Here is a 26,446-nt window from a genome sequence, read left to right as displayed (position 1 = left end):
GAAATGCGCAGGTTTCTTTACAGCCCAGAAATGGCATGGTTTTTTTTCTTTAATAAATATATCCTTTAGAATATTAAAAAAAAATAATAGTTTAATAAAGCCTGTGCTTCAAACAGCCAAAGTACTGTATGAAAAAAATTGCACATTTGATACCGTTTCAACCCTGCTTCTCATCCAGCAGATAATGTGAGGCGTAGGTGATGTTATTGGAGGATGGATCTCTTGGACAGGGCTGATTTTTCTAAGCTGTCAGAGCTGCTGACAGCCAGGTGAAATTTTCAGCACATGCATGGTGGTTGTCATGGCAGCTGCCGACCATCACACACCGCTAACCTTCTCGTTCGCTGGGCTGATGCTTCCCTTGGTGGCACCATCCAAATGATGTATTCCAATTGTGACCATTGAGTAATCCTTAGCCATAATTTTTGCCTCTTTTTTCAGACTCTTCATTTGTGCTAGCTGGAGCTGGCTGGAATTATACGCAAGTGCTGGGATTGTGTTCACTAAAATCAGCTGGAAAGGTTTCTTCTCCTCCTTGTAGCGACACTGAATGTATCGAGAGAAAGCTGAGCGGTAAGTTTTATTGAACAACGTGTAAATGAGTGGGTTGACAGCTGAAGAAAGGTAGCCAATCCAAACGAATACATTAAGTAGCCCTCCAATGACTTCCTGATTGCATGACTCCTTGCAAATTACAGCCATCACATTGGTGATGAAAAACGGGCACCACATCACAACAAACAGGAAGAAGACTATGCCAAGAACCTTGGAAGCCTTCTGCTCGTTGCTGATGGATTGCATAGTTCTCCTCCCAGAAGTCCCCACATCTCTGTTCAAAGAGCGCTGAAAGAGTTTGTCTGAGGACAAGGAACTCTGAGGGAGGAAGCTAAATGAAGCAAACTTGGTCTTTGGGCCAATGTCATTCACACATAGCATAGCTTCCTTCTGCAGCGATTTAATAGTTAAAAAGTAGGTGACCACCATGATGGTTAAAGGGATGAAGAACGACACAAAAGAGCCTACTAGGACAAAATTTTCATCTGCAAGTAAGCAGCTGCCTTTCTTAAACACTTTGGAGTCATCTTGTAGTCCAAAGACAGGTACAGGCATGGAGATACCTGAAGATGGATTAGAGGAAGAAGAGGTTAAGCACAGTAATAGAAAACACCATTTCCAATCTCCAAGATAAATTAAACAAAACGTTCTTAGCTATGCACAGGTATTTCTCAAATAAATGTTTCAGCAGCAGCATGATGCTCACCCTGTTGTGACATTTTACTCTGGGGTTTGTGTTGCCACTGCCTTTACAGGCTTGCAGCAAAGAAGGGAGTGGAAGAGCAGCACTGGTGTTACCTGGGATTTTGCAGTTGCTCTAATCATAATTCCTTTTCTCCTTCAAAAAAGCTCAGCCACAGCTAGAACACGTTTGCTTCCATCCAACTGTACCATAACACCTGGTAGCAACAAAAGTATAACTCCTTTTGTTCTTGGATCTTGGGGCCCCTCTAGTGACTTGCTGCTTGGTTCCTGCCAGATTGGCAATGGCTTTTATCAACTATGATCAAGGTAAAATCTTGCTTTTCATTTCTAGTGTGGCTCAGGAGTGGTCTGGGGCTGATTTTTATAAAAGGATTAGAAGTTTTCTAGGGACTGGTTTCTCCCTACGTTGTGAAATAGAGATTTTAGGAGGAAAGATAGGGGTTTTTTATTAGATCTGAGACTCATTGTCTTGTCATGAACAGCAAGGCCAGGTGATGAAGTCCATTCTCCATGGACTGCTCTCTCTTGTCATGAACAGCAAGGCCAGGTGATGAATTCTCCTTGGGCTGCTCTGTCTCATTCAAGACCACTCTAGCTACCTTCTCCTCAGGGACTTCGGCAAATGCTGCTTGTGTCTGATAAAAATCAAACAGCTGCTGTTGCTTTGGTTGATGGTTTTGGTTTTTTTCAATATTTGTCTCTTCCCCTCCCCCCACATGGATGCTGTCTCTCCAAGAGAGGCAATATTCAGACAGCAAAAGGGATGCTATGCTGTGAAGGTAGCAAACAGTGGAATTGTGAAGCAAGGAGTGATAATGCAGTCCTGTTTGGATAAAAGCAACTAGGAGTATGACTCCTGCGGAAAGTTAGCATCATCTAGGAGCTTCAGTCCCCCTTGCATCTTTGAAGAGAAATTCCAGACTCTGTATTTGGCTTCTGAGGAAGAAAAATTTAATTAGAGAAGAATTTATTATCATGCTGGATGATGTTGTGCCCTACCTTGTGACCTATGTGCCCAGGAATATCCTTTCTCATTCACATATGAGCCCTGAAACTCATCCTCTCAACATCAGCACTTAAATGATACCTCCACCTCCCTTCCTTTCCCTTCTTCCCACTCCGGTGCTTAAACTGGAAGCCCTTTAAAAGCACAGGCTGTATATTCATTTCACACATTTCCAGTGTCCAGCATAACAGCTCCAGTCCTGGAGAGAAGCTGTGGAGTCCAGGCACAGCACAGAAGGATAATAACAGTAATAATAACAACATTAAACTAGTATTTTCTCAAGATGTTCCATTCTTTTGGTGCTTCTGGAGCTTCTACAGAGCTCTGTATTTTTCTAACACCACTGCTCTTTATTTTTCTAACAACACTAGCTTATTTTATCTGCACAGCTTTGAACTGAGTCATGGCAGTGCCTTGGGTCAAATTGCAAGAGTAGCATTCTTATCTGCCCGAGGCAGAAGCTGGTGGAGAGCCTGTGTTGTTCCCTTTTCTCTTTCTGTTCCAAGACTGCACAAGCCCTAAATGCTTGAGCTTAGGCTATGAAAAGCCAATGGGTGAGGTGCAAACTCATGCAGTGTGTGGCAGCTCCTGGGTTGAGCTGATGGAAACCCCCCGTGACTCCAGGAAAGGTCTGAGTCAATGCAATTGACAGTGCGAAGGGAGAGGTCACCTGCAGGAGCTGCACTGCCCAGCCATGGCTGGGTAATCTGGGGTGCCAAGCACCTCCAGGGAAATGGGCTTTGAAGTTCCTTTTCTTTTTTGGATTAAGGCACCCAGTGTGTCCCAGCATCATACCGCAGCTGTGTGAAGACACAGCACTAGTCAGAGCAATAATACCACAAGTTGCCCATCCGGTTCTGCCCTGTGCTGATAACAGCAGGGCTGGTTTTTCATTTCATTTAAGGACCTAGTGTGAGCTGCAGAGATAAAATGAACAACAGTATTGACAGAGTAAAAAGATGCCTTTCATTCCTACAGACCTTATGGTTCAGCTGCATCAGAAGGCATGGGAGGAGAGTCAGCAGCACCAGAAAGAGGAATATTTTAGGGTAATTGTAATATTTTTCAAGCGAAAAGGCAAAGTGAATTACAACTCCTCATCCAAAATACAGGAGCAGCAATTCCCCACCTGCTTTGTTTTGTTGGTAGCAGCTTCTGGGTGACTGGCATCTAAATCTAGATCTCTGGCTTTAAAAAATGGAAATGAGCTTCAGCTTGTAGCTGGAGTTTCCTCATTTGCCTGTCATTCCTTTATGAAGTGCTGTTCACAGCAGAGCTGTAGCAGTCACTGCTAGGCACAGAAGTTTTTCTAAATGACCATTCAAGGCATCTTTCCCCTACAGCCATGGGAAACTGGCTTGAATACAGTTTAAAAATACCAGACATACCATGGCTTGGTAGCAGAGGACATTGACAGCTGCATCATGATTTTTGGGTACACCCCAGTTCAGCTGATGTAGAGGATCCCACAAATAATGTTGTGGCATTTCCTGCATGGAATAAATTAACTTGCAGCCCAAGTCTCTCTTTTCATGTCTCTAAAAGGAGTAAACTTATTGTTCCCCTTACCAAAGGAACAGAGTTTGTCCCTCTTCAAGAGTTAGTATCTGAATTCTTTGCTTCTGGGACAGCAAATCCCAGTCAGGACACAGGGACCAAATTCAAGTGCATGTTTAAACTATGAATAAAGGATCTTCCATGTGTAACCTGCCTTGACTGCTTTGATGCAATTTTAAAGAAGCATCACACATGGCCAAGAATGTCACCCACATGTGACACAAGACTGTCACTCACGTTTGGTCAAGATCAAACTTGCACAGGAGAGAGAATAACAAGTCCCAGCCTAAGCTGTATTAGCGTTATTGCAGCTGACTGAATTCATTCTTTAAAGGTCAGAGCTGACCAATCTATTTCTCCTTGATGATTCAGATGTGTAATTCTTGCTGCTTTTATTGTCCTTGCTTTCCAGCTCCCTGCTCTTGGCAACTGTGCCTGTGTATTCACATTTCAGGAGAAGAAAATCAGCTTCACAAGAAAGGATCACACAGGGCTACCAGGTGGGGACAAGTGGTTATTTGGGAAATGGGCCATGTACAAAACATAGATCTGGAGAAAAGAACTTGGCAACGCTGTTGCAGAACAGCTATTCCATGTCCCTGCCTCCCACTAGCTCAAGATCAGTCTGGAAGAAGTCGTGATATCCTGAGTGCTTTTTCATGGTTTATTTTACTCCACTTTCAAGTCAAAATAAGCTGAGACAAATTAAACACTCAGCACAGAGTGGGAGCACCCATTCAAGCACTGGAGGTACTTTAGCCACTACTTTTCTTTTTCTCCTCTTAGATGGAACAAAGCTGTTCCCTGCTTTTCTTTTTCAGGCTGGCCTCTGCCGAGGTTTGGAACTACTTCTCTGAGTGAGCCACTACATTTCCAGTTGGCATTCCCACTTTTATTGGATCATTCTCTCTTGTGAACGAACCCTAAATATTATGTTCCTCTGATAGAAGGTCGATTATTTATATAGCTTGATACACAGGTGGCTATTTAAAACTCTAGGGACTTCAATAAACTGCAAAACAGAATCCAAACAATAAAATGGGTAATAAATCTTGCATAAAACCTCAACCATATGAGCACAACTTTACAATGACAAAAAGCTCCTGAAAACACCAAAGGTTAAGAAGTAAAGCAATAGAATCCTTCTTGTTGTTCTCTCAAAAAAGCCTAGTAGAGCTGACAGACATTGATTTAGTGGTACACATTGCTGGTTTGCAAATCTTCAGAGATATACAGCAGCCATAAAACCACTTTAACTGGACAGGTAGACTGGTTTTGCAGCTGCCTTGAGCTGCTGAAGCTGTCAATGAATCAAAGGCAGAATTTACGATATGCCCTGCAGGATGGCACACTTGGGCTACTTAGGATGAAGAAAAGGAGGGAGAAGCAAACTGATAGAGTCAGGGTTCCTTTTGTGAAGTCTCCCTCAAGCAGAAACTCAGTCTTTCACCTCACATATATCCATTTCAATTTATTTGAATATGAAATGTCCTTAGTAAATGTCCAAGGGATAGGAAATATCTTTTAGAAATGTCATTAGAGTTTCTCAACAAAATTCAGCACCTTTGTTCACCTTTGCAAGAAAAAGAAAAAAACCTTCCCAGCTCCAGGGACGTGGAGCATGTCCTCCTCTGAGCAGCAAGAACACAAACATGTCTGGACCTTATATCAGGAGCTGGACTTTTATGACAGCTTCCTATGCACTGCCACTGCGACATCCACAGAAGAGCCATTCAGTCTGGCTCCATGTGTCTGCTTGGTGTGTGGCACTCACTATTCTGGGAGTCATTGTTTCCTCAGACCTGCAAACACTTAGCTGCTTTCTGCAAACACTGAGGTGGTTTCTGCATGCACCTGAAAATGTTGTTTCCCAACTGACTCATTTCCAGTCATGACAAACCTTTCATGTTCTAGCTGTGCTGCTACCCAAATAGAGCCAGCCACGCTGCCAACAGCAAGGTTGTGCAGTTTGCTGATGGGTGGCAGTGCAGAAGCAGGAATTTCCACATGGAGAGAGGGGATGTTGAAAAGCTCTGAGGGGTCTGGGAATCACCATTTGAATCTACATATAGTTAGCATGAATAGTGGAAAGCATCTTCCTTTCCTATCAGTGTGGCAGTAATAGGCTAGAATTTCTCCTTGCATATGACACAAGCACTGTCCTCTTCCCTAGTGGCAGGTACACATGTTGGTGGGGGAAGGAGTGGGTGAGGAGCTTTCTTACACAAATTCCCACATAATATTTGCTTTCCCATGGATTTCCTCAAGAGCTAAGTGAGTGGCAGTGCTGGTGGAGCATCGTCTCCTTTCTGCATGCCAAGAGGCCACCTTCAAAGGTCTGGCTCCAGAGCAGGTCCAGGTATTTTTCTTATTACTGTCTATAGGCCAAATCTAGTTTTTTATTTGAGCACAAACACAGAGCTGGTTTTCTGTAGCTTTCCCTACGCTTCATTTGGTCACACATGTTCTATTTAGTACAACTAAAAGGAAAACAACTTTGCATTTAATTTCACAAAGTGGGTACTGGGTAATAACAATTATTCTATACATTGTGAAATGGCTTCTTGGCCAGTCTCTAAGGAAACATAGTCTTTAGCCCAGTAGGAGCCCAGTAGGAGATATATTCAGTTCTTTTTATGTGAGAAAGTTATTGTAAATGATAATTTACAATAATATAATACCATAAGTGGTCTATTTCACTTTAGAAAAAAAAAAAAAAAAAAAAGCAGAAAAGTCTCAGCCTCTTCCTGATATATTTATCAGTCCTGAAGCCTATTTCTTACAAGTGGAGAGATGTGTCCATCCACATTAATTTATAGGAGTGTGAGAATAAACTAAATGGAAACAGAATAAGAGGAACTTTGCAGTGAGGACAGAGGAAGAAATGAAGGACAGTTGCCCCTTTTTGACCCAACTGATTAGAAACTCAGGTCTCCAGGGAGGCCTGAGGTATGAGAAGAAAGTGACGATGGAGTCACTTGCTGCTTTAGTATAATCCTGTTCCCTTACACACTGCGGATGCAGCCCCATTTCCTAGAGGCAGCAAGAATCCAACAGCAGGAAGTGGTTTCTTTACTCTTAGCTGAAGTCCTGTTCCTGCCTATGCATACTTCAAATCCTCTTTCTTAGCTGTGCTGCAGGACTTGTTTACAGCAGTTTTGTGTCCTTCACGTCTGGTCCTTCATATTTCCTTGCTGGATTTTCTAATCCTCCTGAGTATCCAAGGGAAGCACAACCTTTTGCACAGCAACTTCCAACAGAGCCTCTCCACCAGCAGAGTCATTGATTTTCAGCTAGTGACATCATCTTTGGTTGGGGCAGAGGCTTCTGCCAAGGTGCTTATTGGCTTCTCACAGCTCTCTCAAACCAAAAGAAGTTGTCATCCCTCTGTATAATATGATCACCCAGTCACTGAAGGGACTAACAGAGGGACAGAGGAGTCTGCATTTATCAAATACCTAGAAGGAAAGAAAGTTTTACAAATGTCCTGAAGAATTTCATTTTGAAAAAGAATTTAATTACTGGGGGTTTCAGACTATGCCATTCATGTGTGCAGCAAGGAGCAGTGGGGGACGGACCATCCCCCAGTGGTTTCAGCTGAACAAGCTGAGTTAAGACAGCCTTGCTATTGCAACAGAACCCTCTTGGTTTAGAGCCAGCACAGGTTTCTCTCCACAGGCTACTTTCACCTTCTGTTGACTGCAGTGTGCAGGAGGAAGGCCTCCAAGGGGTAAGAAATTGCTGGAGTGTGATGACTGTGCTGACCAGTCTGCTTTTTCATATGTAGGGAGGAAGTTGCACTTCCCAAAACTAGTCTTGGTATCCATTTGAATATTGCATTTTTTTTAGTTATTTCCTGATGTGCTTGTAGCTATCACCAGGTAATCCCCTCCTTGTCTCTTGACTGCAGGTTGCCTTATTTTAACTGAAGGTCTGCAGTGTTTCTGTCTTTCTAGAGTATTCTCTAGTATTTCTTCTAGTATTCTATATAGAATTCTATATATTCTATATAGAATTTCTTCTATTCTCTAGTATTTCTTCTCCAAGTATTTCTGCTTGGAGTGAGCACACTGGTGACTTGCAGTACAGAACACCCAGGGGTAAAGAGCCAGAAAATATAAAGAGTGTGTTCTGAATCAGTGGAAAGCACAGAAAGCTGAAAGACTTTACCAATTTATACAGATTTATTTTTTTTTTAGATAACATACACACTTGAATTCCAGTTGGTGATTTTACTGTAAAATTTATACCTGTTGAGGCACAGAATTTTCCTAAGTAAGGAAGAAACACCAAACTGTCCAGTAAATAATTTTTTGCACAATATGGCTAAAGAATGAAATAATTTGGAACAAATGCCAAATTCTTCCACAGGTCTTCTATGGGTTTGATGAATCTCCCTTTTGCTATGCTTGTTGGTATCTCACAGTTTGATTAGTGATGTTAAGCCTGGAGAAAGGTGTCAGAAGACCTCAGATCAGGACTAGGTACGTGTGTCAACTTTTAGGTAAAACAGAAATTTATTTGCCTTGTGTAGATTACTGTGCAAATACAAACAATTATAAATGCATCTACAGAGAAGAAAAGGGAAGAAAGAAGGCATCTGGGCTAGCAGGAGGCAGCACAGAGATGTTTAGTTCAAGGATGTCCAGAAGGTTAAAAGACAATAGTAGAGACAGCTTAAAAATCTTTTTCCTCTTTCCTGGTTGAGAGGAACCCACTAAGCCTGACCTCCAGTAAGAAGCATGCCATTGTGCTGTGTAGAGCAAACTTGTTCACCTGAGAAAGCATCATCCCTACGTTCCCCAGATGAAAACTTAGCGCATCCTTAGAGACAGGACAAAGAAATGTTTATGGGCATGATTCAGAATTGTTTTGGCACCAGATTCCCACATCACATCCAAGTTGAAATTGCCCGTTCTTTGCCCTGCTTGGTCCCGTGTTTCCCAAAGGATGCTGAGGGCACGTGGACAACTGGTTTCAGAGTGGCAATGCTGGAGGAGCACTGAGAGAAGGGCTAACCCCGCTCCATACAGACCCTCTGTTTGGATGTCATAACTTTCTTCTTCTGGGAGCTGGGCTAGGTTAGATTTGCATCTGGCAAGGCACTTCTGTTTCTCATTAGACCTCCCTCAAGCCATCATACCTGCTGTGTTCTCACAGAGAAGTGCCTGAAGAAGGGGAGGTCAGGGAGACCTGCCTGCAACCTCAGATGCTTTTTGAAGTCTGAGAGTATGAAATATGACAGTGAGCAGAAAGGCACGGATACTCTGTACCCTGCGTGGCTCGGAGACATGTGGATACCACAACATGTCATGTTAAAAGAAGCAGGGCTGAAAATGAACACTAGTTTCACATGTGTATATACCCATCTGGGTGTGCACAACTAAAACTCCCAGTTTTCCAAATAACTGAGTTACAAGCTCTATCTTCATGGTATGAAGTAATCACCAAGGTTTTTTACTACTTTCCTCAGCTTTGTTTTGATTAACTGAGTGTGTAAGCCACTACAAACATTAACAATCCCCTGAACACCCTGCTGTGAAACTTTTAGCCTGAAGTTTGGCATCAGATAGCTGCTCTATCTGTTAGCTTGAAGGAGATCTCCTGCCAGCTCTCAAGTGGATAGAAGAAAGGGCATAGGGCAGCAGCAGGGATTTCTGCAGGTTTTGTAGCCTCTGTATTTTGGCAATAGCATTTATATGTTCAAACAGGTCTGGTGAAGCTCCTGGGAGGTTACCTCTGGCTGCACATCACCCTGGTCTCTATCCCATCACTCCCAGCTGGAATGGTAGTGTTGCATTTTGGGGGAGATTGATGGGGCACGTGGCCCCATGTGCTGGCTCTTCCACGTGGACTCCAGCTTGATCTGAGCATCTGCCTGCACTTTAATCCCTGCCTCCCAGGAGGGAGAGAGGATAGCGTGTCACAGTGCACAGTGCCTAGAGGAAATCAGACTGCACCTGCAAAAGTTGGAGGGCTGAGGGGAAGGTTTCTGATGTAACAAGAAAAGGCCTTTTAAGACCCTTCACCCTGTAATTTAATTGCGTTATTGGCAACACCAATTTTCTTGCAGTCTGGATTTGGTGAGATTGAGATGGGTTGCTGATTTGGCGAAACTGAGACTGGTCACTATCTGTGAGTCTGGAAAGAGCAGAGTCAGGCAGTGTTTGACAAAGCATGGGCAGGAAGCTCAGGAAGCAACTTGCCTGGGGGGAATGCTGGATGAGCTGAGCCCAAGTCCGAAGCAGCCAGACAGAAGCTGCAGTCCTGCTGTCGGATGGGAGTTGGGAAGAAGCTGGGCTTCACATTCTCCTCTGGGGGACAGAAGTGTAATCACTTCATCCACTGTGATTGGAGGTGATTAGAAATTACTGACCTTATGTTAAAGAGTTGAATGTTTAGTTTGAAAAATTGCAAGAGATGCCAGAGCTCTGCAGCCTCGCTCTGCACAGAGGGACAAGGTGCTACTTACTGTTATTTAAAGCTCCTGGATGGACAAACCTTCTACTTCTGTGGCTCAGGAAAATGCAGCAGAGGAGGTCAAACATCCTTTTTCCTTTCTGTGTGCTCCCTTAATGTAGTTTGACTTGCTCTGGTGGTTTTAAGTTTCCTGTAGCAATAGTTTAATTTCTAGTTGAAATTGTCACTGGCTTAGATAAATACTCCAATTTAAAAAATAAAAGAACCTCTAAGTGGGATCAATTCCAGTCACTTGTGATATCCCTCTTGTTTAGAAGTGGGTCTTTTTGTCTTCCAACTGTTTGGGCCTCTAAGAGGACAGGTTTGGAAATAATTGTGCTTAAGGAAGGAGGGAAGGAAGGAGGGAAGGAAGGAGGGAAGGAAGGAGGGAAGGAAGGAGGGAAGGAAGGAGGGAAGGAAGGAAGGAAGGAAGGAAGGAAGGAAGGAAGGAAGGAAGGAAGGAAGGAAGGAAGGAAGGAAGGAAGGAAGGAAGGAAGGAAGGAAGGAAGGAAGGAAGGAAGGAAGGAAGGAAGGAAGGAAGGAAGGAAGGAAGGAAGGAAGGAAGGAAGGAAGGAAGGAAGGAAGGAAGGAAGGAAGGAAGGAAGGAAGGAAGGAAGGAAGGAAGGAAGGAAGGAAGGAAGGAAGGAAGGAAGGAAGGAAGGAAGGAAGGAAGGAAGGAAGGAAGGAAGGAAGGAAGGAAGGAAGGAAGGAAGGAAGGAAGGAAGGAAGGAAGGAAGGAAGGAAGGAAGGAAGGAAGGAAGGAAGGAAGGAAGGAAGGAAGGAAGGAAGGAAGGAAGGAAGGAAGGAAGGAAGGAAGGAAGGAAGGAAGGAAGGAAGGAAGGAAGGAAGGAAGGAAGGAAGGAAGGAAGGAAGGAAGGAAGGAAGGAAGGAAGAAAGAAAGAAAGAAAGAAAGAAAGGAAGAAAGGAAGAAAGGAAGAAAGAAAGAAAGAAAGAAAGAAAGAAAGAAAGAAAGAAAGAAAGAAAGAAAGAAAGAAAGAAAGAAAGAAAGAAAGAAAGAAAGAAAGAAAGAAAGAAAGAAAGAAAGAAAGAAAGAAAGAAAGAAAGAAAGAAAGAAAGAAAGAAAGAAAGAAAGAAAGAAAGAAAGAAAGAAAGAAAGAAAGAAAGAAAGAAAGAAAGAAAGAAAGAAAGAAAGAAAGAAAGAAAGAAAGAAAGGAAGGAAGGAAGAAAGGAAGGAAGAAAGGAAGGAAGAAAGAAAGAAAGAAAGAAAGAAAACATTTGTACCAGGATCTTCCCACATCACAAGTTATCAGTCTGCCTTTTTTGCTAGGAAGCTCCTGCAGGCCCATCAAGACTAACTTATGTTATATGTGCAACATGCACAGTAATGCTTAAAAAAAGTACTAGTAGTAGCAATAAGCTAGAAACAATGGAAGAATCTTAGATATTTCACTGTCATGCAACTAATGTAATGGCTCCCAGGGCAGTCTAGGTGACAAGGTCGTTCTTCTACCACCTCAGTTTTTACACTTCTAGGCTTTTGATTATTACTTTGTATGATTTGTTGAAGGCTGGTCATTTACTTAACTCAGCCTTAATCCTCCACTTCACTGAACAGAGATTTCTGTTGGCATCTCCCAGAGATTTCCCCAGCAATGTTGTGTAGTTTAATAGGAGAATGAATGTCACTATCAAACAAGTTGTTTACTGTGGGGTTTTCTGGCAACAATTTTGCACAAGGCCTGAGTGGTACAGTAAACCAACACTGTAGTTTTTATGGATTTTCTAGAGCTCAGACTAGGTCCCACTTTAATCCAGATCTTTGTCTTGTCTCCCTATGCCTCCTTTTGTGGTTGTTGTAGAGGCTGCTGATTAAGCAAATGGTCAGCCTCTTACTAGATACACAAGGAGACCAAACCAATCTGGACAGTTATTGGGGTAGAGATCCTGATGTAATTGATAATTTGGAAGGAAAAATAGGATGAGAAGCAGCTTAGAGATCTACATTGGTCTGAACATCATGATTTGGGATTCTGTGCTTTATGCTTCACTGCCCAGCCAGTGGGTAATACCCTTGACCCTGACTGAACTGCTCTATTGTGAGATCAGTCAGTGACCTGATCCCATTTAGAGGATGGCAGGGTTGAAGAAGAGATGAAAAGCAATAGATTTTATCTACCCATATTTCTCACCTATAGGTGTCTATGTATGTGCTATAGCATAATCCCTAGGCTTATCTTTCTGCTAAATGTCACAAACAACTTTGAAGAGGAAAAATACATTAACTGCCCTTGAAACAAGAAATAGCTGCTAGAAATGCTGGAGGGACATCCTCAAGTTCTGCAGTGGTATGTAAGGCCGGGCTTGTTTTACCTTGGAAACATTCAGCCTAGAATTTTGGGCACAAGCTTGTATAGAGAAAGTTACTAGTGCACCCGAGACCTCAAGCCACACCATCTATCTTGGGCTACTCACAGTTCAGCTCAACCTATGGTCCTAGCAATTGTAGTCAATTTACCATTCTAAAGCTCAGGTCAAATACAAAATCTTAGTGAGGGTTAAGCTGTGCCGAGTGGAAATAAGTGTGATTTACTTGCAGTATAAATGAAGGGCTGAGTACTGTGAAATACACAGCTCTAATGTTGATCAGCCAGGAAAGGGCCTTTTCCTGGTGCCTCATCCTGCTTTCAGAATGTCATGGGAGTCTGACAGGCTGTTTTCCATCAGTGACTCTGGAGGACAGCATAGAAAAAATCAGCTGACAGGTATTTCCAAATTTGTTGTAAGTAATTAGGAATATGTTGTCTCAGGTCTGACGAAACCTGTGGCTTTTATTAGTTGGGCTTCTGCTTAGAAATGGTGCCAATGGCATGGGCCTGAAAGCTCCTAGGGAAAGTTATTTGCAGCCTGAGTATGTGGCAGTTTGCAACGTTCCTGCTAATTTGGGTAAATTCATTTTGGGCATTCATTTTAAAGCAGAATTATGTGATACATTTCTCTTTCCTAACATTCTAAAAACACAAAACCTGGCTTAAATTAAATTAAATTATTTAAAAGTACATACAAGAAGCTGTGAAATTTGCTCTGTATAATTTTGAAATGACAGAAAATGTCTTCGCTCTTGCCTTTTTTTTCCAATGCAGCAGAGTGCTTCTTTAACAACACCTTTTGTTTTATAAGGTGATTAAATGCAATTACAGTGTACAGGTGACAGAGTCTATAAATCCCAACATGATTCCTCGTGCGCTTCTTCTCTGCTCATTTATATTGCATGTGGGTTCTGCTATGCAGAAATCCCACTTCCTCTATTTAGAGATGCTTAAGTTATTTCCTGGCCAATGTAGGATCCCCTTTTAAGAGTCCACTGTTGTAGAGATGTGCTGGAAAGAGATGAGAGCAGGCCTGTGAGCATGTTCTTTCTGCATTTTGCAACACCTCAGATGGCAGTTTCTGCAGAAAAGGGCATCCTGTGGTGGGACCTAGATTCATTCTTCACTTTATGAGTGCGAAATCTGTTTTGAATTCTTGCGTGTCTTGCACACTGGTGCAAGACTGTGCTGGGTACACAACTGGCAAAAAAATATAGACTTTCAGGGAAGGAGTAACTTGTAACAGGCACTGTACTCTTTACTGCCTTTTTTCTTAAAACATTTAATTGACCAAAGTATCCCAGACTGACTGACTATTGGTCATACTATCAACCAGGAACAGTTACTTATTAATTCAAAGAAGCCTGTCCAGCTTGGTCCAATTAAACTAATACACTTTTGCTGGTAGCTTCCAGGGGAAGAGGAACATGGTTGTTATGGTCTTCAGAGCAAAGATAAGTTATTTGTTTATATCAAAAAAGCAACAAAAACAAAACAAAAGAAAGCATAACAAAACAAAGAAAATGAACAAATTCTGTTATCAAAATAACCAGGTTCTTTCTATATAGCTCTACTGTCAAAAATACAGCTCTGTCATTTAAAACTTGCCTTTAAAAATAAAACCAAAGCAGAAAGAAAAGCTACACATGACTGTTGTGACTTATTGTTCCTTTTTTCATCTGTAAAGGAGATCTTTCTTGCAAAAGAGGAACTCACAAAATGGGTATGTGCCTTTTCCATATGTTAAAACCTTAATTCTCACCTGATAATCAGGTAATTATAAAAAGAAAATAGTCAATGTCTGCATAATGATTATCCTTCACATGACAATACAGATGTACTGGTGTAATATATTCTTTCCCATGCGGAAGTTTGCCAGGTTGATCAATGTCTCTGCTTTGGAAATGTAGCTCTATAGATTTTTGTGCTGTGTCATTATCTCTACGTTTCAAGATTTAGAGAAGTTGAATCACTACCACTCCTTTAAGCATTTTTTTTTTTTTCATAAAGACATGTATAAGGTTAGTAATACCTCTTTGTCAGATAATTAAAAAAAACAACATGCAAGTCCAAAATACAAGCTTTTTTTAACCTTCACAGTTATGGGAAGGAGATGTGGATGGAAAGGTGTTGGTCTGGTGGATGAGATGTGTTCATAGTTCCAGGATGAACTAATTAAGCAAAGGATTCTGTTACATGGGAAATACGGGGATAATTACGTCCATGAGGAAAGTAAATATGATATTTATGTCTGTTTCTCTGAATGCCTCACATGTCTATGCTGACCAACTCAGAAATGTGCATCCCAGCATTGGACGTTAACTTCCATCCGACAGTCTATGCATGAAGTGCCCATGTACTCATTAGTTGTCACTGCTGGTGAGGTCGTTAGCTTGGCAATGAACTCTCTACTGACATAAATGTTGCTGCTACAGAGCCTCATATATTGTGTGTCTGTGAAGGAGTACAATTAAGATCCTATTTCTGTGAGATGGTGATGAAGCTCTAATACTTTGTTTCTGAAATGTTGTGCCACGGCCCTTCATTATAGTTAATGCAATATTCTCTGTATGTCATGTTACATTTCTGATATCTTCATGGCATTTTAGGTTAATGGTGGCTTCTACACCCACAAATGGGAAAGGTCCCATGAGATTGCCCAAACACAAAAACTATAATGTTTGCCCTTGAGAGTCACTAGCTAGAATGAGCAAACAGTATGTTCCCTCTCTGGGAGATGGTTTAATGAGTATGGGAAAAAATGTTATCTAAGGAACTTATTATAAATACTGCTAAGAATGCAAAGCCAGTTTTTCGGAAGAAGAAATGGAAGTCAAGTGAATGACTACATGGTAAAGAGAGTTGTAAAGCAGATATTTCAATTTTAGCCTCAGCACTTCCAAATTTAGGTGCTTAACTTTAAATCCATATTGTTGGAGTACCATGCTATGTGCAACTATTTGCATTTTTATGTATATTGCCGGTATATTCCATGTTATAACAATTGGTCTTTTCCTATGCCAAACCATCCCTAAATTAGACTTGAATGAAGTCTTAAACTACAATTATGTCATCTAGAAGAAATGGAGGATGTGGTTTATCCAGAACAAGCATTCCCAACCTGCAGCCCCTTGGCCCCTTTGTGCCTCTTGAAAACAGTAAAGCAACTTTCAAATGAAGGCTGTTCTTGGCAGAAAGAGAAGTGAGCTGAAGGAGAGCAAAGCTGTCAACAAATCTAGAGACACTGGTAGTTGTACTCCTCAAATCCTGCCTGCTTCCCTGGCTCTTCATTTGTAGGACAATATAGGACAGCAAGAAGCAAAGCAGAGAAATTAAAGGCTGCCTGAGAAGGGGACGTAAGCTTCTATGTCATCATAAAGCTTCCCACAGCCAAATCATCAGTGGGCTCAGTTGCACTTGTTTCATACACCTGAAGGTAACTTCTTGCACCCTGCCCTTTGGAGAATGCTGCTTCACATGCTGTGTGATTTCTGTATTTTTGAAGCCTCAAAAGCAATAGCAAAATGTGAAGAGAGTTATGTTTTAGGAGATATTTCACCAGCTTCACTTTGGACTGCTTTTTCTCTGCATGAAAAGTACTGAATAAATCTAAGTTGCTGGTGAGTGGGGAGAGCAGAGATTGCCTGAAGGCAGTGAACAGATGTGTAGGCTGAGTGAGAAAAGATAAGAGAAAATTCATCTAAGAGGATTTGGGCTTCATCAAACTTCACATTACTTAGACTATCAACAGATGAACAGAGAGAAATAAGAACAGAGGAATGATATATATATAAGGACTTAACATTCACAACTGTAATTCTTTTATGTGGCCCTTTCAAGGATTTTTAAAGGAGAGAATGATGCATTGTTGGCCTCTTACAGAGCAATACTCTTCTTAGGCCCACTTAGGACAAACAAGTGATTTACCTGTATTCTTCAGCATAGTCTCTATTTACAATTTTATAGATTCCAGTTAAATGCTATTAAAAATTCAGCTCTGTTTTTGCTCAGAAGTGGAAATGCTTGGGCTTTTTACACCTGTTCTCAGTAATGACCTCTGTGCTTTAAAACAAGTGGAATAATTTTCAGAGTTTAATGGGTTTTTGCCTTCAACGGCTACAAATAATTGAATTATCTAGCCACTCGGAGTACTGGGTGATTTAAGAATTAAAGACACGATTAGAATCTGTTACAGTAATTAGAATCCATTTTAAACCAATTGCCTCTGGCATTACATGCTCTAGTGAAAGAAAGGCTGCTGGCTAAATGCTCTTCTTCCACTAAATGCAAAAACAAATGTTAGTACATTTTATTTTTAATTTAAGAAAGTCAAGATTTCAGAAGTCAAGTAAATCAAATTATCTTTCCTTTTTTATGCTATTTAAAAAAAAAACACCAAACAACTGCATACATCACTGGAGGCAATGGAAGGAAGGCTACAGAGGCTACAGATTGACTGTTCTTTGGATCAAATTAACTGAATAAATTTGTGAATTTAGTGGAGAAAAGGAAAATTACAAATTTAGTGAAGGAAAGTGTTACTACTTAGTTAAGTTAGAAAGAGACGTGGGTAAGTTGGGAAGCATTAGGAGAACTTCTACATGCCCCACAGATCAGCTAGAGGTATTTGCAGGAGTCAGTGAGCAGGTGGATAAGGGTGTTCCAGCTGATAAAATGTTCCTAAATTTCCAGAATGCTCTGAGAACACTGTTTTGTCAAAGGCTGTTAAAGAAATTAAACTCTAATGGCAGAAGAAGAAAGGTCCTCTTGTAGGAAAAGGGTGGGTTGAAAGACAGAAATCAAGGGGTAGGATTAAATGGTTTGTTTCCACAGTGAGAGCAGTAGAAGGTAGCATCCCAACAGCACTCTGTGTTCATCACTGCTGTTTACCCCAGCCATGACCTGTCTGCATGGCCACTGGAACAGATTAAATGTGTGGGTGACACACAGCTGCTGGCTGCAGAGAATCGCAAGAAGGTCTTCATAAAGCTCAGCAAATGCAAAGCAAAGTAGCAGACCAAAATCTGTGCTAAGAAGTGAAGAGCTGTACATTAGTTGGGGGGCAAGACTCGATATGCAAAACTATTTGTTATTACTCATGAAAGAGAGGAGGGCCATGAAAATGGTCAGAAGGCTGGAACATGTCTCCTGTGACAACAAACTGAATGAATTGGGGTTTAGCCTGGAGAAGTGAATGCTCCAGGGAGACTTTATTAGATCCTTTCAATGTATGAAGAAATCTTACAAGGAAGATGGAGAAAGACTTTTTACTGAGTCCTGTAGTGACAGTACTAGGGACAGTAGTTTAAAACTGAAAGAGAATAGATTAAGTTGGACATAAGGAAGACCTTTTTTACAATGAGTGTGGTGAGCCACTGGGAAAGATTGCCCAGAAAAATTGTAGATGCCCATACCTGGAAGTGTTTAGGGTCAGTTCGGATGGGGCTTTGAGGAGCCTGATCTAGTGACAGATGTCCCTGGGCTCAATGATCTTTAAAGATTCCTTCCAACCCAACCCATTCTGTGATTCCATGATTTTGGAGCCACTGAATTCAGTGTGCAGGGATGGTCCTAAAGACTAAGAGAAAAGCAGGACTGGTCAAGATGGGAATTGGTAACAAGGCAGAAAACATTACTACAGCATAGGAATTCATGGTGTGTCTGTGTCTTGAATATTGTGTTCTGGTCATCTAAGTCTCGAAGAGGATGTAGAAGAACTAGAAGAGATTCAGAGAAGGGTACAAAAATGACCTGGGCATGGGGTACTGCCACACAAACAGAGCCAAAGATTGGAACTCAGCCTAGTAAAGCAATTGCTGAAGGGTGCTACATGGGAAGATGAACTAAGGATTTTGGCAGTGAGGGAGCTATGGAGGGTCTCTCTGATCAGCAGGTTCCACTCTCTTCCTCTGGTAAAATGAGCCTCTACACAGGGGTACATAACATCTTTCTTTTCTCTTGCTTTTTAACCTCTGTCTCATCATCATGAAAATTCACAGGGCACTAGTCCAGCTGCAGACTGCAGAAGCAAGGGGAAGCTGAAGGGTATCTAACTGAGGCTGGAAGGCAAAACCTGGAGAAAGTGACACCTCTCTAAATTTGTTGGTGAGATGGCAGCCACACCTGCTCTGCAGAGAGCTCTCTGCACAATTTCAGCTCTGCCTGTGCCACCTATAGCTATGTGAAATTGCAAGAGTTAAATAATTTTTAGCTCTGTCACTCTAAATATCACTGAGAGCTTGGAGGCTGGTAAATGGTATATGGAGAACCTCTTTGTTCAGAAACCATTTCCTATTTTTAAATTATATAGAACACCTCATTCTTCAGATAACGTTTCCTATCTATTCTGAATTGGGATTGTGGCAGATCAGGAGGACAGGGTGAGTGACCAACTGACAGCAAATTGTGTGTGGGATCTGAGATCTGTCACAGTTCCTTATAATACTGCCATTTATCTTTATTCTATTAGTAAAGCAATATGCCATGGTGCAAGCTTAGTCCAGCCTGGCAGTGACTAGTTCAGCAGCATCTTTACAGCTTGCTGTGTGCTTCCTGCCTGTCCTCTGGAGCACATCTCATTTGCCAAAGCTCATTCATGACACAGTTGTCAGGCTGGGAGCCAACCTGTTTTCCTTCAGCTCATCTCCCTGTGGTCCTTGCATCCACAGGACTGGCAAACCCTCTCAGCACCACACCATTCCTGCACACCCCAGTGTGTTGCCAGCATTCATTTGTATCTACTTAACCCACTCACTGTTGTGATGATAGGAGATGTGTGAATGAGTTTAGCTTATCAGCCCACCTATTTTCCTAACATCCACCATTCCCTCACATGTGTCTTCTTCCAGCTGCAGTAAAGTAGAGCTCTGTCCTCTTCACTCATGCCACACTTGAGTGCTTTCCAATAAAGTAAGGGTTGCATTTTTCAGTTATATAGATCAGGACCATGTTACTATCAGTTGTGATAGTAATAACCTCTCCATCTCATCTGATCATAGTTTAAAAAAAATCTCTAGAGACCAGAAAAGGCATTTTTACAATGTGTAAGTTGTTATCAGTTATTACTGCAAAGAATAGTTCCAACTTTTGAAATTAAATGTCAAGATATTGAGAACTCCTCTTAGAGGTCATAAACCATGTTCTAACTAATAGGGCTTAAATAGTGGTTTTTTTCTGGATTAATTTGAATAGTGAGCCCCTGATTGAGTAGTGCGGAGTCCTGGAATGGTCATTCTGATCATCCTGTGAATTTCTTAGTGTTTAAAAAGCAAAGTACAGTAATTTCATGCACACTAAGCACAGGCACCACACAAAAGTACAGACAAACACAGTATGAACAAATTTAAAGAATGCTTGACTTTTTTGATGTTACATGGAGAGTGCACCAAAAATGCCTGCACTTAACAGAGTCCAAGACTGGAAAGACTGAACAGATTAAGTAGCATGTTTTCTACTAGACTGATTTGAAAAGTGACCATAGAGATACGAAGTGTGATTCATCTCATCTAAATGAAGATGTCTACATCTGTGTTTCTCTAGGCTTCCTTTATTGTTGAGAGCTTGGTATTTTTAGGGTAGAGTTCACCCAGCCTGTGCTAGACATCTACATCTGATCAGCTGAGCTGAACCTCAGCAGGTCTTGGAAGTTGCAGATCTGTCCTGTTGAGAGAGGGCTCCCCCTCTTTCTGGCTGCACTGTAGAAGATACAGCTAATTCAAGCCATAAATATCCTAGACTGGTCTTTCTCAGATTCTGGGCCAAGATTGAGGGGGAGGCCAGGAAGTAATTCAGAGTGGCAGGCAGGTAACAGTGTTGGGCATCTTCACTTCTCCTGCTACTTGGAGAAAGGTAATGAATTGCAGTTACCGCTTGGAACAATTTGTATTAGCCAGATGAGAGGCTAATTACTTTTCATTGCTGGCAGCACTTAATCTCTTTTCAGGGCAAGAGAGTGAATTTTTCCTCTTTCTGAACAAGCTCATTGAGGTGGGGGGTGTCTACAAAACCAGATGAGCTGAAAGGGAACTGTGCTTTCAACACATCTGAAAGCCATTGCCCCGGGTGTGTGAGAAAATCCCTGAAAGCATCAGGCACCAAGCTCTTTCCACCTCCCTGGTCATGAAACTGCTTTGGACTGAGGGGGTTGACACCACAGGAATGGAAGTGTGGCAGTCCCATGCCTGGTTTCAGTGATAGCAGAGATTCAGCTCGGGACTCATTCAGGGCACCTATTTTAGGCTGCAACTCTGAATGGTCCCATGGGGAAACTTCTCTCATTTACAATATATGGAATATCTAATGCCTTCTAAATAGGATGCATAAGTACCCTACTTTATGCACTGAGAGAAGCAGACAAGATCTGCCCATAGGAAATATCTCTAAGCAAATTACCCTAATGAGGAGCTGGGAACAACTGACATAAAACAGACAAATCTTTTTTTTCCATTGAGTTTGGGTTTTTTTCTTTTCTTTTCTGATGCCAAGGTAATGATGTATAGTCAATATGGGAAATAAACACATATTTAAAACAAACTTGAACCCAGCAGTCCTACCACTGATGTGTATTCTTTCAGTGACAGTGCTGCTCAGTTCTCCTCCACTTCCCACTGTTATTGATTTTCATTGCAGAATTGCTACATGACAGCACTTCTTTGGCTGTGGCAAGCAAAATCTCGCAGGCAGAGAATAGAGTTTCAAACTGCAATACATGTGTCAAATCCTCTCAAAGGCCAGAAATCTGCAATTACATGCTGAAATATTGCCTCACTTACCAACTGATATGGTCCAAACAGCAATTATTTTTGCAAAAGCCTTGGTTCTGGAGTTAAACCGGCTGTGATGGATGGGGTTCCGGATGGCAATGTAGCGATCCAGTGAGATGGCACAGAGGTGCATGATGGAGGCAGTGGAGAAAAGCACGTCCAGGTAGATCCAAACAGCACAGAGCTTTGTAGGTAGAGGCCATGTGTAACCTGCACAAGAGGGAGTTGACATCAGCTAAGAATGAGACATACACCTTTTGTTGTGACACACGTCTTAGTGCAAATATCCTTCTAGGAGGAGCTGGTAGTCATGTGATGTCTTCAACAGAAGCTGCTTGACACTGTTTTAAGAAACCTTTATATTTACTTGCAACCCTCTAGCTCTGTAGCTTTTGGGATAACTCTGCTTCTTTGCCAGGCTACAGGTAGTGTATGTTTTTTTCTTTTTTAATTCTATTTGTATAAGGCTAATGCTTGATGTTATAATTTACCATTTCTGGCAGCAAATCTATGGAAACAGAAGAAATTTAATCATTGTAAACCTACAAGTTCTCAATTTTTAATTAGAACTTTATCCACATAATTATTGCATTATTAATGCCTGCTGATAGGCAAATTCTAAACCTGAAACTTCAGATTTAGTGACAGCTGAAGAAAGAAACGTATTTTGTTGCATCCGGTGATATTTATCTCACCTGTCTTTAGGCACGTCCCACATATTCAAATAGGGATATTCCCTTTATTAATGAACATTGATAGGCTAGAGAGACCAATCCAAAGCAAATGCACTAGTGTTTACCAATATCCATCCTACATCTTCTTTGCTGCAAATTAAGCCTTCCCTTTTTCCTTGTTCTTTTCACTAGCCATGAAGAATAATTGATTGCTGTCCTTTCTGGAAGCTATTGGAAGATGGTTATCATGTCTTAGCTAGGTTTTTTTCTTTTTCTCTTCCAGACTAAGCAAAGCCAATTCTTTTATCTTCTACTTACAGATGATGCTTTTAAAACTTTTGTTCTTGTTTCTCTGACCTACAATCTATTTAATTTATCCACATCTGGCTTATCATTCAGTGACCAAACCAGAAGTCAGTACTCTTGCAAAGACCTCCTGACTGCTAAGTGAAATATTGCTTCACAGGTCTTGCAGGGAATGTCCTTAACTTACACAACCTGGAATGATGAGTGCCTTTTGTATAAAAATATCCCACTAGTGACACACGCTTAGCTTATAATCAATTTTGACAGCCAGATCTTGTTCAGCATTCCTGAAGCACGGACAAATTTCCCCAGCAGTAGTTGGTTTGCTATCTTCTTCCCAAATTGATATATTTGTATTCATTTTCACCAAATGTTATTTGTTCATATTAGATTTTCTCTTCAGGAGTCCAGATGATTGTTGATGACTCTGATCCTATCCCTTTGACTGCTTGTAACCTCTCCTTGCTTGGTGTTTTTGTAAAGCTGTGTAAAGTCACACTCTATAGGAGCAGTACTGAGCAGACCCAGGCTAAGCAGAGCCCTTCAGGACCACCATTCAAAAGCTCCCCTAGTTCTGCAGGGATCCACTAATAACACTCCTTGGAGCAAGTTTTGCAGTTATTCGTGTCCTCATCTTGTAGCAGTTTAATTTAGAGCATGTTAATTTAGAGCCCATGACAGTGTGACATCGCCAAAGTTGGTATGGAGAGAACACACTCGTGTTTTGGGAAGTGCCTGTCTCCTTTGGAGATACACTGCAAGATTTGCAACAGCAGGATCACAAGGAGAGGCAGAGCAGCTAGGTCTGTGCCTAATTAAATTTAGTCTTAGTAAGCACTGAAGAGACCTATTTCTTGGTGTTCTTGGGCTGCTGTACTATGAGCTGACCCTGACAAGCCATACAGTATCTATGGATATGTTTTATCTTGTTTTCTGGTCTTCTGCTGGGGAACTGGTCTCTGGAATGTGTCACGTGAAGGCTGCCTTTCAGGTGCATGTCTTCCCAGAAGCTCCTCTGTGTCAGACCAGGCCAGTTTACACAGTGTAAAGTGATAAAGTATTTTTACACTTGACAACATGAGTCTGTTCTCTTGCTTCAGTGGCCTTTGGGAACGCATTTGTCATATCCTTGTCAACCTCTTGTCCTTGCTCTAAACCTAGATGAGGCAGGGATAAAACAGCATCCATCAGATAACCTGCCCTGGACACTACAGGACCAAAAAAGAACATGAGAGGACCCAACGGTGGATGCAATAAGAATTAGGAAGAGTGTAGATAACAACCTCCAGGCAGGCCTTGGGACATTTTATGTGGCACGTGGCACATTTGCCCTGTGCTGTGCTCTGGTTGCTGTCCAATTCACCCCTCGACATCCAAAGGGAAACAAAACAAAACATGGCTGCAATTTAAAGATTGGGTAGGCGAGGAAAGTTTTACAGGGTCCAGGATTTCATGTGCCCATAGAAGCTCATAGGAGAGAGATCCAGAAGCTCCCATCAGGTAGTCACATCCAAGGGACGAGCAAGTGTTGTCTGTGCACCTGTACATTTTCAGGTTGAGAGGCTGAGAGGGAGGCCAGGTAGCCCCCAGGATGAGGTAAGATTTTCTTCCTTGTGTAGCCAGACAGTAGCATCCAGGAGAGGAGAAATGCTTTCTTACAAGGCCTTTCAGTTGAGGAGGCAAACAAGACAAACTGGTCAGGACGGCAGGGCTGCTCTTTGGTGGTAACAGAAAGTACTTGAAAACTGGTTTTGGAGAAAGGCCAAGGAAGTACTGAAAAGGAAGAGTAGTGGAGAGCCTGTAGGCAGAGGCAGTTGCTGAGGAGGTCCTTGTGCACCATCCTGCCTTGTCAGAAACACATCAGGCGAGGCCATGTCTGGGGTCAGCACTGGGCTGGACAGGAGCCCTCTGAAGTGCCTGGTCTGAGATCCACAGTCTCAGAGGTACCCCAGCAGAGGGAGGTGGGTGCAAAGGTCCCTGATTTGGGCTCAGGACTCTCAAGACAAGTGATGTGGCTGATGCTGGCTGCATCCTGGCCTTTCTCTGGGCTGCTGAGGCCAAGCAAATGCTTCTGTGTAAGGGGAGGTTCCCCCCTGCACCATCACTAGTTGTCCTGAAAGTTGACCATGCACTATGTTGAGAGGGCTCTTCTGATACCACGTGTGCTCCCCCAGATGATTTTTCACCCCCAGTTATCCTGCAAACACTTCCCCTTCACGCCCTTGCAAGGGACACAGCAGAGAAAGCAGATCCAGAGCCATCACACTCCCACCCCTACGGATTTAGGGGATGTCACAGGAGGGTGACGCAGCCTTTCCCCCCCCACCACGAGTGTTTCAGGCTTCGCTGTGTGCAGTGAATCCCACACCCCGACCTCGGAATCGCTCCCGAACCAGGGATTTCTGGTGCCTCTTGTCTCGGCAGCGGAGCCCGGCCAGCAGGAGTCCCTGTTGCTTGTCTCAGGGAACCAGGCAGGATCTTAACAGGGCTGTGCTGATCTCCCAGGTCGGATGGTGTCTGCTCCCGCGGCTCTTTTGCGCTCTTCCCCCCACCGAAGGTAATTGCAGAACCGATACAATAAATCACAACGTTACGCCTGCAAATTTCTGTGTGGAAATACTGAAACTGGGAAAATCAACTTCCAGTTTTCTGGATGAAATCTCTCCTAAGTCACAGCCTCATGCTTGGACCTTCAGTCCCAAAAAAGCAAAGCAACAGAAACCCTCGCAAAGAGCCTCACTTTCCTCCTGACGTTGTCTGGCTTCTCCTTGAGCTGTAGGAATTAATTTGTGGCACAGGAAAACGAATCTCTCAAAGTTTAGCAGTTTCAACAGCCTGAACACACAGGCTGCTGCTTTCTTCTACGTGAGCTGTGCTGCAAGTGATTTTGGTGAAAATAAGGAGAAAGGTCTGCTATTAATCACCTACAAGGATATGAACTGTGAGTCATTATTCACTTCATTCTCAAATAACTGAAGAAATCCTATCTTTGCATTTGTAAATGTTACTAAAAACTAGGCAGAATTAATTCCCATCCAGGTTTTAACTTCCACAATATTTATTCCAGCATTTGCTGCTAAGTAGATGTCTAAGCAGGGTTTTAGTGTTAAGTGAACTATTTACATTTGTACTACTTCATTAAAAAAAAGAAACAGAAGGGGTTGCCTGCTTTGAATCTGAAGATAGTCATTAGCGCTTCTGAGCATCTTTGCAGAGAAAACTAATTGGCAGTACCCTACATTCTCATCAGGTGTATTGAAAATTATGAAATCTGAAAGAACAGAGAAAACAAGGCATCTTTATATACACTTTGAGTGATAATTCCTCCAGCAACTGAGTAATAAACTAACATTCCAGACTGTGTTTAAAATGCCTGTAACTACAAATATAATGCAGGAAAAGATTCAAGTACTTCACCTATTCTTACATCCATTAACCAATTACATATATTTTGACTTCTGTGGAGTGCTGTCAGGGTTGTTGTTTTTTTTCTGGTAATAGAATGAAATAATAATAATAACATGTCCACGCAACATTTAAAGCTCCTCAACACATGCAGTAAGTTACACAGCTAATACTCACCGTACAGTATGGTTAACATTGACACAGGCATGACAAGGAAACCCAGCAGCATATCAGCTATTGCAAGTGACATGAGAAAATAGTTGGTGGCATTCTGTAGTTTTTTCTCCAGTGATACAGCCATGATGACAAGAATATTTCCAGCAATGGTTAGAACAATCACTATCACTGTCAGCAAAGCTGGCCAGTTTTTCTGTGAAAGCTGAAACAGGGAAGAGTAGCAGGGTGGACTCATGCTACTTTCACATGAAAGATTGGTTAGGTTTTCAGAGTCCACAGTCATGTTAAAGAGATGTGATATATTAATCTCTCCAGCTCCATAAACATTTCTGTAGAGTCTTCTTTCATGATTTATTTGCATTAAGGAGTTTGCAGTTGGGTTCACAGAGCTCTCCTCATCACAAAGAATATCCATTGCTAAGTCCAGAACCACTGAGATAAAGAGTGAAAAATAGGAAATTCTCACCCTTTGTCTTCATCAGGCTTTATATTCCTCAGCTGTCCATGCCAGAA

At 42.0% G+C, this 26,446-nt stretch overlaps 1 protein-coding gene across 1 annotated transcript; it reads right to left on the bottom strand.

Annotated features, from left to right (window-relative positions):
• Nucleotides 1-252: 252 nt before the first annotated feature.
• On the bottom strand, nt 253-26,446 carry HTR2A (5-hydroxytryptamine (serotonin) receptor 2A, G protein-coupled). Its single transcript, XM_010000835.1, has 3 exons — nt 25,934-26,446; nt 21,381-21,581; nt 253-1,118 (listed from the first exon to the last, which is right to left on the bottom strand). Exons 1-3 carry the CDS (start codon nt 26,346-26,348, stop codon nt 319-321), a joined length of 1,416 nt encoding a protein of 471 aa, XP_009999137.1. The 5' UTR covers nt 26,349-26,446; the 3' UTR covers nt 253-318.

Source organism: Chaetura pelagica, unplaced genomic scaffold, assembly GCF_000747805.2.
Source record: "Chaetura pelagica isolate M959 unplaced genomic scaffold, ChaPel_1.0 scaffold115, whole genome shotgun sequence".
Taxonomy (NCBI): Eukaryota; Metazoa; Chordata; class Aves; order Apodiformes; family Apodidae; genus Chaetura; species Chaetura pelagica.
Note: the sequence above shows the minus strand (reverse complement) of the source record. Positions and strands in the feature narration are given on the sequence as shown.